This window comes from Delphinus delphis, chromosome 20, assembly GCF_949987515.2.
Source record: "Delphinus delphis chromosome 20, mDelDel1.2, whole genome shotgun sequence".
Classification (NCBI taxonomy): Eukaryota; Metazoa; Chordata; class Mammalia; order Artiodactyla; family Delphinidae; genus Delphinus; species Delphinus delphis.
The window spans coordinates 18,070,746-18,082,780 of NC_082702.1; the positions used below are offsets into that span (position 1 = coordinate 18,070,746).

Here is a 12,035-nt window from a genome sequence, read left to right on the forward strand (position 1 = left end):
AAAACGTTTCATCAAAATTAAAAATGTCTGTCCATTGAAAGACTCTTAAAAGAGTGAAAAGGCAAGCCACAGACTGGGAGAAGTTTCTCAAAGCATATATGCATATCTCTGACAAAGCAGTTGTATCAAGAATAAACAAATTACTCCTATAAACCAATAAATACCCCATTTTAAAAATGGGCAAAAGACCTGAACAGGCATTTCACAAAAAAGGATGTCCAATGTCCTACAATCATGTTGAAAAGCCATTCAACATCATGAATTCTTAGGGAAATGCAAATTAAAATAACAATGGTTTTCCCCTACACCCCCATGAATACTAAGTGTTGGTGAGGATACAGAGCAACCCAAACTCCCTCACACACACCTGGTGGGATCACAAGATGACCAAACACTCTGGCAAAGTTAAACACAAGTCTACCCCATGACCCAGCAATACCACTCCAGAGTATAATATATACCCAAGAGAAACGGGTGCATAGTTCCAGAAAAGGACACGTACAAGAGTGTTCATGGAAGCTTCATACATAATACAACTCACAGGCTCGTCAAGAGTAGAATGGATATGTACATCATGATATATTCATATAACAGAATTTAAAAAAGTATTTATTTATTTATCTTGCTGCGTCAGGTCTTAATCGCAGCACACGGGATCATCGTTGCGGTACTTGGGATCTTTTGTTGTGGTGCGCGGGCTCTTCATTGTGGCACGCGGGCTTCTCTCTAGTTGTGGCGTGCGGGTTTTCTCTCTCTAGTTGTGGCGCGGGTTCCAGAGCGTGTGGACTCTGTAGCAGTTTGTGGCACGCGGGCTCTCTAGTTGAGGTGCGTGAGCTCAGTAGTTGTGGCACATGGGCTTAGTTGCCCTGTGGGATGTGGGATGCTAGCTCCCCGACCAGGGATCGAGCCTGCGTCCCCTGCATTGGAAGGTGGATTCTTTACCACTGGACCACCAGGGAAGTCCCCACACAATGGAATTCTAAGCCACAAAGTAACTAAATAAATAAAATACCAATACATGCAACAACATGGATGAATGCCACAGACAGTATTGATAGATGGAGCACACTACAATTCCATGTATATAAAATTCTATAACAAGCAAAGCTAGTCAGTGCTGGTAGAGTGAGGGTGGTTACTTCAAATTGGGAAGGAACAGGAGGGGACCTTGCAGGGGCTCCCTCAGAGCTGGGCCGTAGCTCACATGGGCTGCATATGCATATGACAATCATCAAGCTGTAAACTTATCATCTGTGCAGTTTACTGTATGCTACATGTCAGTTATGAAAAAGATGACTGGCTTACTTGCAAAAACCAAAAGCCTTAAGATACGGACAAAGAGGCCTTCTGGCTTTTTTATCTTCTTTGGCTTCCAGAACCCCTGCAGTAAACTCGTAGAGCTCTGAAGGAATCTTGGTATCTGCTCGCTCCAAGTAGCGCAGGACGCCAACTGCATGGCAGGCATTTCTCTCCGTCAGCAGCAACACAGATTTGGTTTTTTTCTCTCTCTGTTCTGCAGGAGAACCCTTAAAATTGGGGGTGAATAAAGGAAGCAGATCATCCGTACCGGTCTAAATGATAAAACTTTCCGGACTCAGCATTTGTCATTATGTGGAAAACGCCAGTGAAACATTAAGTGATAATATAAATTAATCTAACCTGTTCAGTTAAACTCTGAAAATGATCAGACATGCAATACAGGCGTCCACCAAAAATTTTCGGCGAGGAAGGAAAGCTGAAGTGAATCACACACGTGGCATCGGTGATGGCCAAGAGTGGTGTGCAATCGTCTGTTAAGGCTGGAGAAAAGGATTCGGACAATTTCAAATGAAGCTGGAATTTTACTGCACGTACTTTACAGAACAATTCCAGGAACCATACTTCAAAACATTTCTTTACTGCATTTTACTTTTCAGATGCAAAGAAACTTCCTTCCCATTTCTTTTCCCAAAATGTCAAAGCCCAGTAATTAAATTCCAGAGAAAAATGGTCTCCTTTTTAACTCGAAAAATGCCTCTATTACAAATCTTGGCTGCCCATATGGTTTTCACTTCTTTTATATGTTTTGACTTTTGTATTTCCAATATTAAACTTAACAATCATTTACGACAAGCTTCATCACAGGCATATACATGTGACAGTGATCCTTGAGCTGGAACTGCAGGGAGCACGGCTAGCCCAAGGGCCGCTCGCTGCCTACTAACCTGAGACACTTGGATTCCACCTCAGTATCAAAATCATAGCCAAGGTTAATTTTCACTTTGAAATTCACATTACTAATACATTCTCAATAAATCTGGGAAATGATGAGAAATTTGGAGGAGGTAAATAAATGAATGAATTGAAGACATGATTCCTATTAGCTCAGCCTTCTCTAAATACAAGTAGAAATTAAAATACTTACCTAATACAATGTGAGAACCAGAACTTAACTTCTTCTTCCACTGTTCTGAAACACTTTTTAAATTAAAAGTCATTTCTTTATGCATTTTCAAACAAAACACGGAACTGCTTTCTACTACCTAAAGATGAAACCAAAGGGGCCAGTTCACAGTCAGGAACATAAGCTTGAAGATAATTTTTCATCCATAATTATCGACACAAATCATTTAAAATTATCTGTGAGGGTCTCACCTCACTGATCCACTAATTCTAAGAAAGAAATGGTTGTAAATTTAAAGAAATATATTTTCAAAATTCTATGGTTTATATCTAAAAACTTGCTCCAGTGAAACAAACATTATTTTGCTAAAACTATTTTCCTTCCTTTTGAAATAACGTGTACATACATATATGTGCGTGTATATATACCTGTGTGCATGTATACTTACCTACACAGATTATCTGTAGAGATATGTATACGTATACATGAAATTTATGGTACTATTGTCAAGAGGGTACTGTTGTTTTTCACTATACCTGCTAGTTCATCTTTGCTAAAGGTCGGTGCACTACTGATTCTTTTGTATTTGGCCTCATTTCTACACTTTAGCATTAATTTATATACAATTAGATTAAATAAATCTTTAGCCAATTGGCTAAATGATGATATACTTTAGCATCATCGTCTCTATTGTCTTAAATAGAGGGTTCAGAAGATGTTGGCACTTTTTCATGAACCAGATCCTTTTCATGCTCTGCCAGGTCCCCCTTGTGGACCGCTGGCTTCCATGGGAAGGCTATTTCCCTGTCAAATACGTAACTACTCCAAGTGATTCTCGGGTGACTCAAGATTCAACCACAGTCTAAACAAGCAGTAAGAACGTTTCATGTGTGGAAGGGCTCACCTTACACACTATTTCTGTTTCAGCTACAGAACCGGTGAAGATCAAGGTCTTTTGTGCCTGACTTGGAACGAAATCAAGAGTCTGGAGTAAAGTGGAGGTCTTTTCACATTCCAGGCAAAGACGTACTACCTGGTAATGAAATGCAGAAACAGTGGGATTTTTAAAAAATGTTCAAGGTGCTCCAGTTTTACTTTTTATGGCAAAGTCATAATTTTAATAGGAAAGAAGGTATAGAAAAGCAATATAAATTTAAATACACAATTACAGATTATATATGAAATTAATACTGTAATCTTTTAATATTAAGCCATGAATAAAGGTTACTTGCTTGGGCTCACCAACCCCCCACCACACACACCCAGGACTCTTTACCTGTTGGACACTGCCGTAGAGGGCAGCCTCCTCCATGGCTGTGATCACAATGTAGGGGTCGTTCATGAACTCTCTGATTAACTGCTCTATATGTCTGTTCCAATGAACTCCAACTGCAACAATCTGATGTGGGGCAGATTCCCTTTCTTCAACTTCAATAATTTTTTTAAAGTTATCTAATATAGGAAACATCTAAAAAATCAGCATAATTAATTTCACTTTTATTTCAAAAGAAACTAATAATTAGTTTGACAGAACATAAAATGTAAGGAATGTATATTTTCTGTTCTCAGAGTGGGAAAGGTCTTTAAACATGAAAGTAAAAGAAAAAACTAAAAAGGAAAAATGTTTATGTATAGACAAAATTAAAACAAACATCTAGGTAAATACTGGCAACACAGGTAACAAAGGATGAACAGCCTTATATAAAAACTTCTACAAACTAGTTAGAAAAAGATGATCCCAGTGAAAGAAAACAAGCGAAGGAAATGAACAAGCAGCTCCTAGAAGAATGGGTACAAATAGCCAGTATGAGTTAATGCTCAATTTAACAAAGTAATCAAGGAAATACAGATTAAGCAAATCAGATGCCACGTGTAACAATCAGCCTAGAAAAGAAAGCTGGACGAGGGCCTCCTACTGCCAGGGGTGCAGGCAGTGTGGCGCGGAGGCACACTGCCAGAGGGAGTGCAAACCCATCTACACTTTCAGAGTGCCACTGAACAAGGCAGTGTTCCAGATACTAGCTTTGCAAATAAGAACTGAGGCAGTCAGTAAGTCACAAAGCCTGGGCTTGACCTTGGGGCCACTGCTGCTCCCAAAGGAATGCTCCTGACCTTCATGCTACACCGCTTCCAACAAGTGCCTTTTAAGAATTCATAGCCTTTGATCCATTAATCCCCTTCCTAGGAATTTATCCTAAGAAAACACGTGCCAAAAGATGTTTTTTCAGCTACACACATACACACAAATGATGCTAAATGTCCATATATAAGACAATCAGAAAATAAATTATGTTATGTCCACAGGGTTCAATACCACATGGCCAGTAGAGAACAGTTAGTAGCAATACTCACAATGCTGTTCACTGAAATGCAAGTTACAAACTAATACATAAAATAAGGTAGCAGTAACAATCATGCTAGAGAACAGTTAGTAGCAATACTCACAATGCTGTTCACTGAAATGCAAGTTACAAACTAATATATAAAATAAGGTAACAGTAACAATCATGCTAGAGAACAGTTAGTAGCAATACTCACAATGCTGTTCACTGAAATGCAAGTTACAAACCAATACATAAAACAAGGTAACAGTAACAATCATGCTAGAGAACAGTTGGTAGCAATACTCACAATGCTGTTCACTGAAATGCAAGTTACAAACTAATACATAAAATAAGGTCCTGATATTATTAATTATATGTATCAATAGACACAGGAGTTACAAAAAGAAAAGAAATACTCTAAAACAATAACAGTGGTTACGTAACCTCTGAGCATAAGATTATGGATGTTGGGGTTTTTCAAGGGTTCTTCTCTATTTCTCAAATTTTCTAAAATAAAAGTATTGCTTACATAACCAGAAAAATATTGATTTTAGAAAATGTCCCTGGGAAAGAAATTTTGCTCTTCAAAGAGAACTTTAACATTGGGTGGGAAATTCAGATAAATGTTCTCTCCTCTTAATTATAGCAGTTAAAGGGAAACATTTTTTAGATTAACCAGCTTCTTCCCAACTAGACACGTTTCCTGACTACTAAAAGACTTTAATTTTACATATTTATATATATATATATAACATATATATATATTTCTGAGTAGTAATGACATCTAAATAAATGGCATACTTACTTGCTCATTAGCTTCAGAGAATAATATTTCCACCTCATCCAAAATCAGATGACAGAGTCTAAGAAATAACAAGCTTTGATATTTGAGAAGTCTCAGGAGGCTATGTGGTGTTGTAACAATTACATTGCCTACATTTTAAAAGAAAACACAGTTAACGCCTTAGATTTTCCACAGGTTTTTCTAACGTTTCCTTTGCTAAGATTCCACATACTTTCTAGAAATGCCTTTCAATGAAATAAACCCTGTGCTTCTTACTCAGGTGGGTGTGAGAAGAGGCCTGCCCAGGCTGCCCCTGTACTGTCTGACTAAATACCTGCATTCCCACCAGGTTTTGAGCTCCTGAAAGGCAGGGGGTGGTTTTAGTCAACAGCTAATAAACAGTAAGTGTTTAATAACTAGTTGATCAATGAATGAAAAGACTTAGTTTTCTCAGTAAAACAGATGTAAGCCAAGAGTAAACCTTCACCACCAACACTGATCGGTAACTGACAAGTGACATCTGGCTGATCATCACACAAGCCCCGGGTCAGCGCCGGCTCCCAGGCCTCAGGCGCCTGAGCAGGCTTCCACTGTGTTCTCTAGGGAAAACCAAATAGCTTGGAAAGGATGCTTACACCCACTTGGAAGCTTCATATTTTTGGCTTCATCTTTGTGGAGTCCGATTGTTAATACCACAGGATGAACAACAGGCCTGGAGGACATGCTATAGTCTCCCAATAATTCAAAAACTAATTGGGCCTTTTTCCACCCAGGGCACACGATGACTGCCAGAGGCTGCAAAGACAAATAAATTCACATAATTTTGGACAAAGGTTAAGAATCAAAGACATGCAGAACATCTCCCTGTACACAGTAAGCACTGTAAGTTTTTGCTATCATCACTGTCATGCAGGTCAGAAAAGTCAAAATATAATTTCACTAGAATGGATTCAGACACACTGACTCAGATTCTGCTGGGGCTTAAACTATGCACAAGTATTAAATCATTTAGTCCTTAAAGTCCCCTTACGGGGTGAGACCTATTACTACCTCATTTCACAGATGAGGAGCCTAAGGGACAGAAAGGTGAAGTTTGTTGCCCAAGGCTGCACAGCTAATATTCAGAAGAAGCAGGCAATCTGGCTCCAGACCTCCTGCTGCTAAGCACAAGGATGAACTGCCTCCTGAAAGGGGCCCTGAAAAAGGTTAACGTCACCTCCTTAGGAGATTAAGTTCCCTACTGCACCATCTGACCCCTGCCCTCCACTATCCCGCAGATATCTCTCGATATCTGCCTGCCAAACACCTTCCTGGACACATGCCCTCAATTAACTGAAGACAAGAATGAGTTTCCTCTTTTTTTTACGCAGACGCAGGCAAGCGCCTGCTTCCAGGGCTCACGCCTAAATGCTGACTGACCCTGGAGATGCGGAAAAAGCAGAGTGGACACAAGGGTCAGACCTGGACATTCCTTTCTGGCCCGGCCAGGGGTCTATCTCAACACAAGCTGCATCTCATCAGTTGGCTCAGCTGCTACCTGATTGAGTGATACAAATGTATCCGTTTAATATTATTAAGTCAATACATCGTAACATAGCCAACACAGATTTCCAAAGAGAACTCGTTAAACTACATGGCATAATCAGAAAAATAAACTAGTATCTTTCCTAAGATGAAATTCGAATTGTCTTTTGCACTGCTATTTTTCACCTTATAATGAGTGATGGAACCATCTGTAGTGTATCTTGGGAGAAGATCTGAGACGGGTCTCATACACATCAGTTCACCTAACAGCCAAAACCCCAGCAAAGCAGATGTCACTCACTCACCATCATTTGACCCTCACATCCAATTTCTTTCCTTTCCATCATCCTTCTCAGCTATTAACTGATTCTTATGAGTGGGAAAAATAAAGTGGGATTATAAAACAGTGTGGGGTTCTGTGAAGATAATTTAAAGAAGAGGGACAAGATGACAGAAATCCTAAATTCAAGTCCCACTTCTTGTCACGCTTGTCAGCAGGTAAGAACTTTTACCAGTAACTTTTCATGAGCTTAATTTTCTCATCTATAAAATAGTGAAAACAATACACGGCATGACCATCTCAAGGGTTTGCCATGATAATTACGTGAATCGAATCAGTTAGATAATTCTATAAACTGTACAGTCATCACTAAAAGCCAGGACTCTCCCAACTCAGCCGATGGCTCACAACTAGGGGTTCTCGGTAAGAATCGGTGTGAGAGAATCAGTGACTGTGTTGAGAAAAGAGTTTCTCATAGGACGGTCTCTGTTCTGCCAGGTTTTTTTTGTTTGTTTTTTGTTTTTGCTTTTTGGTTCTTTTTTGCGGTACGCGGGCCTCTCACTGTTGTGGCCTCTCCCGTTGCGGAGCACAGGCTCCGGACGCGCAGGCTCAGCGGCCATGGCTCACGGGCCCAGCCGCTCCGCGGCATGTGGGATCTTCCCGGACCGGGGCATGAACCCGTGTCCCCTGCATTGGCAGGCGGACTCTCAACCACTGCGCCACCAGGGAAGCCCCCTGCCAGTTTTAATGTAACTTAAACTTTACCAAAGGTTAGGTGTCAAATTTAAAATAAATATTTAATCCATTTTGTTGTTAAACAAAAATGTCTTCAACTTACTCCATTTCTACTTGGTAATGACTTGTAGCAGCCCCCTGTTTGCAAAATCGTAAGCAGTGGTGGAAGGTACAACAAAGGGTCATTTCCACAATGAGAAATGACCACCATGTCACAGCCACGTGCTATGGGAGGCCAAGAGTAAGATTCAGTGTGGCTGGGGCCCGGAAACTTATTTCTTTGAAGAGCCTACAAAACATCAACAACAACCAAAACAACAATAAAACCCAGAAAACTAATAAACTTCTCATTGCTCACTTTACCCCAGTAACGAGTATACATTGCTTAATCTGGTATTATCCAAGACCTAACTTAATAAGTCCCCCCTGAATCTTTTCCAGCAACAAACTCCTGCTCAAAAGACTCTTGCTTTTCTGGGCTCCCAACTGAAAGGATCCAATAGGCAGTCTGCTGAAGCACGAGGTGCTTTAACATTGCACCACAGCAAAGATGTGGCTTCTCTTCCTCCTGATAAACTGCTGGTGCATCAGCTCCACTTAGAAAGTTTTTTAAAAACTTGCCTTTGTTTGCTTATTTTTCTATGTAATTCGCTGTCATCAAAACCTCCCAAATGTTCCACAGAGGAGAGTTCTCCAGCCACACTGATGAGATCTGCCAACAGGCTGAACTCATCAGCACCGTCCTCTCTCTGAAGGTCTCATTCCCCAGCCCTGAACCCCAGCTGCACTCGGGACTGGGATTCCCCTGCAACGTCACCCTTTTTGCTGAAACTTTCTCGGTTGAATTTCTTGGTTTGGTGGAGAACAAATTTCGGTAGCTTCTCGACAAAGGGTACAGGGGAAGGAAATCTGAGATTCTGCACGTGTGAAAATGTCTTCATTCTATCCTTACACTTCAGTAATGGTTTGAGTACAGACCTCTAGGCTGGAAATAACTTTTCACGAGAATTGTGGAGTCACTGCTCCTCTGGTGAACTGTGGGAGAGTCTGAAGTCATGCTGATGCCTGACCCCGCTGTGGGATGGGTTTCTTCCCTCTGGAAGCTTTCACGATCTCTGAATCCCTCCAGTTCAGATGCTTCGTAGCAACGTGTCTACGCTCCTGCTCCTCGGTTGTGCTGGGTCTCCGGTCGGCAAACCCTCTTAATTTAGAAAGTCATATCCATTAAGTAAGGAAAGTGTCCATGTGTTATTCTCAGAATTTTCGGCCCTCTGCTGTCATTCCTTCTAGAAATCCCACTCAGATACGAGACCTCAAATTGACCCTCAAATTCTCTTTTCCCCCCCATTTCCATCTCTTTGTCTTTGTGTTCTACTTTCTGATTGTTAACTTCTATCTTACCTCTCATATCTATTGTTTTTTTTATTTCTGTAGCATTTTTAATTTCTAAGAGTCCTTTTTATCTGACTGTTCCTTTTGTTTTTAGTAGCACCCTATTATTGTTAAATCCAAGCAATATCTTCTCTTATCTCTGAGGATATCTATTTTCTAATGTTTTCTTCCACTCCTTACATTGTTTGTTTCTTTCAGAGTTTGTTTTGGTCTTTTTTTTTTTTTTTCCCCTAGGTTAAGGCTTTCTTCCAATGTCCAAGGATCCCTGATGTCTGCTCACATGAAGGACACTGAAAGCTGACTATATCCGCAGGCAGGGCAGAGCTCATCACCATGTGAGTGTCACATCACTGCAAGGAGACAGGCAGCGAGCATGCATTTTTACTGAGAGGATTCGAAAACAGCATCACCGCAAGGTCATTCTCTAGGGCCATTCGGTTTCTCCAAACAGAGCCTCCAATCTCGTTCCTGAGAAACTGGCTGAAGATGTTCAGGAAACAAGGCAGGAAGTTCACTGCCCTCCCCGTGTCACTCCTTCCTCAGGTGGTCAGCCATCCTGGCTGCTTCTTTTCCATCTTCCAAAAGCCTGTAGAAATTTCTTGTCCAATAAAGGCTCCGCTCTCATTCTATTCATCCTTGTAGTTTTTTTGTTTTTACTTTTTTTCAATATCAAGAGGGAAGTAGATAAAGATTTATGATCTAAACTGATGAGTGAAACCACAGGTCTATAACACAATTCTGAAAAGAATACTAAGAAGTACATTCTAACTGCCCTGACTACTTGTGCCCCTTCTAAGCCCCTTTTCAGAGGCGCGTTTGAAAACTTATTTCAGAAAAGCACTTAGGTTTCTCCACAAAAGAATTATTCACTTATAAGAAGTTAACCTCGACTTTAAGAATAAATGAGAAATTAATAATAAAATCTTAAAAGAAAATTTCAAAAGCCAAGAAATTATATAAATGCAAACTTAAAACTGTTTTATTAAAAATCTTTCTATGTTAGGGCAGGTCAGTCCTCCTTCACAAGCCTGGTCTGAGCCCCGTCACCTTTTTCAGGTCTGCCGAGAGTGGCGCCGTGTTGATGGACAAGCAGGGCTCGACCCTGGTCCGCAGAACGACCAAGGGCTGCCGGGAGCCCGACTTCAGCTTCTGCAACTAAGAACACAGATGTCAGATGGCTCTGCCCTGTGGTGTTAGCACAGAATACCAAGAACTTTATGGAAATAAAGAAGCTATAAGAGTTTGGTTTCCAAGTAAAACCCTAAGTTTATATGCTTATAAAAACCCACCAAAATTACCAAAATAAAAGGAAGATTATCCATCACCCAAAAGAGCCATGTCTCTAAAGCAATAATTCATTAGATAATTTCTAAAAGGATATCTTCAGGTAAAGTCCTCCATGCAAGGAGTTTCTCTTCATATCTCAAATCTTGAGGGAGGAAGGGGAAGGATTTAAAGAGTAAACAGTTTTCTCTTGCGGGTGTTTGCCATACCTGCTGCAGATCAGAGATTCCATCGGCTCTCAAATGATCAGGATTTAGAAACTGCAATAATCTGTAAAATAAAAGGATAATTTGAAGAAGAAAGGAGTGTTTATATTTCTTCAGTTGAGCTACTATTCTAATTCTTCCTCGATAGAGGTAAAATGAACTCTGCCTCCCAAGGCATGGCTATGACATTCCTGCTTGTTCTGTTCTGCCTTGTCTATTGCTACATAAGGGGCCATGGGGGTCTTGCCAGTCTCATGCTTGCCCCCTCTCCCTCCCCCACTGGGCCCTGCTCTGTGGACACAGCACTGCCAATCCCAGGACCACTTGCTCTGGACATGGAGAAAGACTGCATGATCACTAGGTCATCTCATGTTTCTTCTAAGAAACCCACTGCCTCCTTCCTTTTTTTGCTGTTTGATCTTTCATCACTTCAAGGTTCCCTGGAACCCACCACAGACTGATAGAATAACTGATGTCATTTCACCAGTGGGTTCTAAGTAAAGGGCATGTAGCTTAAAGAAATGAGCTGCATGGATAACCAAGGTCTTTGGTTCCAAGGAAAATAATCTGCTATAGCACCACAACTTTCAGGTATTAGGTGGAGGGATGCCTGGGTAAGAGGATGTCAACTCTGGTACATTAACAGCCACCCACAGATCCACGGGCTCCATGGCGGCCTTCAGAGCCCTCGGCCCTGGACACGGTGAGGACCTCCTGCTGGGCAAGGGGACATCACAGGGCCACAGAGTGGCCTCTGGGAAGTCGGGGCACCAAAATGGCTGTAGGGTCAACACGCTCTCCCCAGTCATCTCAGGCCAGTTAGTGGAGGCAGTACAACCCACCCACTTCTGAACTGTCTCAAACACTTTGTCACTCTGGTGGTTTGAGAGCAGCCACAGTTACTGGGAACGTAAGAGCGTTTTTAAGCTAGCAGGGTAAGAAGTCATAAAAATGGGTGGGAAAATATTTTGTGGACTAAACAAGTATAAAATGAAGTGATCGCTCTATTGTTAACACCTTGTAAGTGAATACTTTGTGAATCTGGCGGGACCAAAAAACCCCCCAAAATCCTGAAGTTCTACACTGCAAATAATTAAACAGTTTCTCCAGCAGGTGGTAGATC

General features: G+C 41.1%; 1 protein-coding gene across 2 annotated transcripts in view; it reads right to left on the minus strand.

Moving 5' to 3' along the window:
* Positions 1–12,035, minus strand: part of TDRD12 (tudor domain containing 12) — an 82,410-nt gene that overhangs the window by 26,078 nt on the left and 44,297 nt on the right. Inside the window, exons 12-21 of one of the 2 annotated variants that reach the window (XM_059999074.1) lie at positions 10,916–10,976; positions 10,470–10,577; positions 8,134–8,319; positions 6,127–6,286; positions 5,513–5,640; positions 3,660–3,851; positions 3,288–3,416; positions 2,405–2,522; positions 1,660–1,799; positions 1,306–1,526 (exon numbers count right to left, since the gene is read on the minus strand). In XM_059999074.1, the coding sequence (XP_059855057.1) occupies positions 1,306–1,526; positions 1,660–1,799; positions 2,405–2,522; positions 3,288–3,416; positions 3,660–3,851; positions 5,513–5,640; positions 6,127–6,286; positions 8,134–8,319; positions 10,470–10,577; positions 10,916–10,976 (1,443 nt within the window). The remainder of the gene's footprint in view (positions 1–1,305; positions 1,527–1,659; positions 1,800–2,404; positions 2,523–3,287; positions 3,417–3,659; positions 3,852–5,512; positions 5,641–6,126; positions 6,287–8,133; positions 8,320–10,469; positions 10,578–10,915; positions 10,977–12,035) is intronic. The other variant, XM_059999075.1, reaches the window with a different exon arrangement.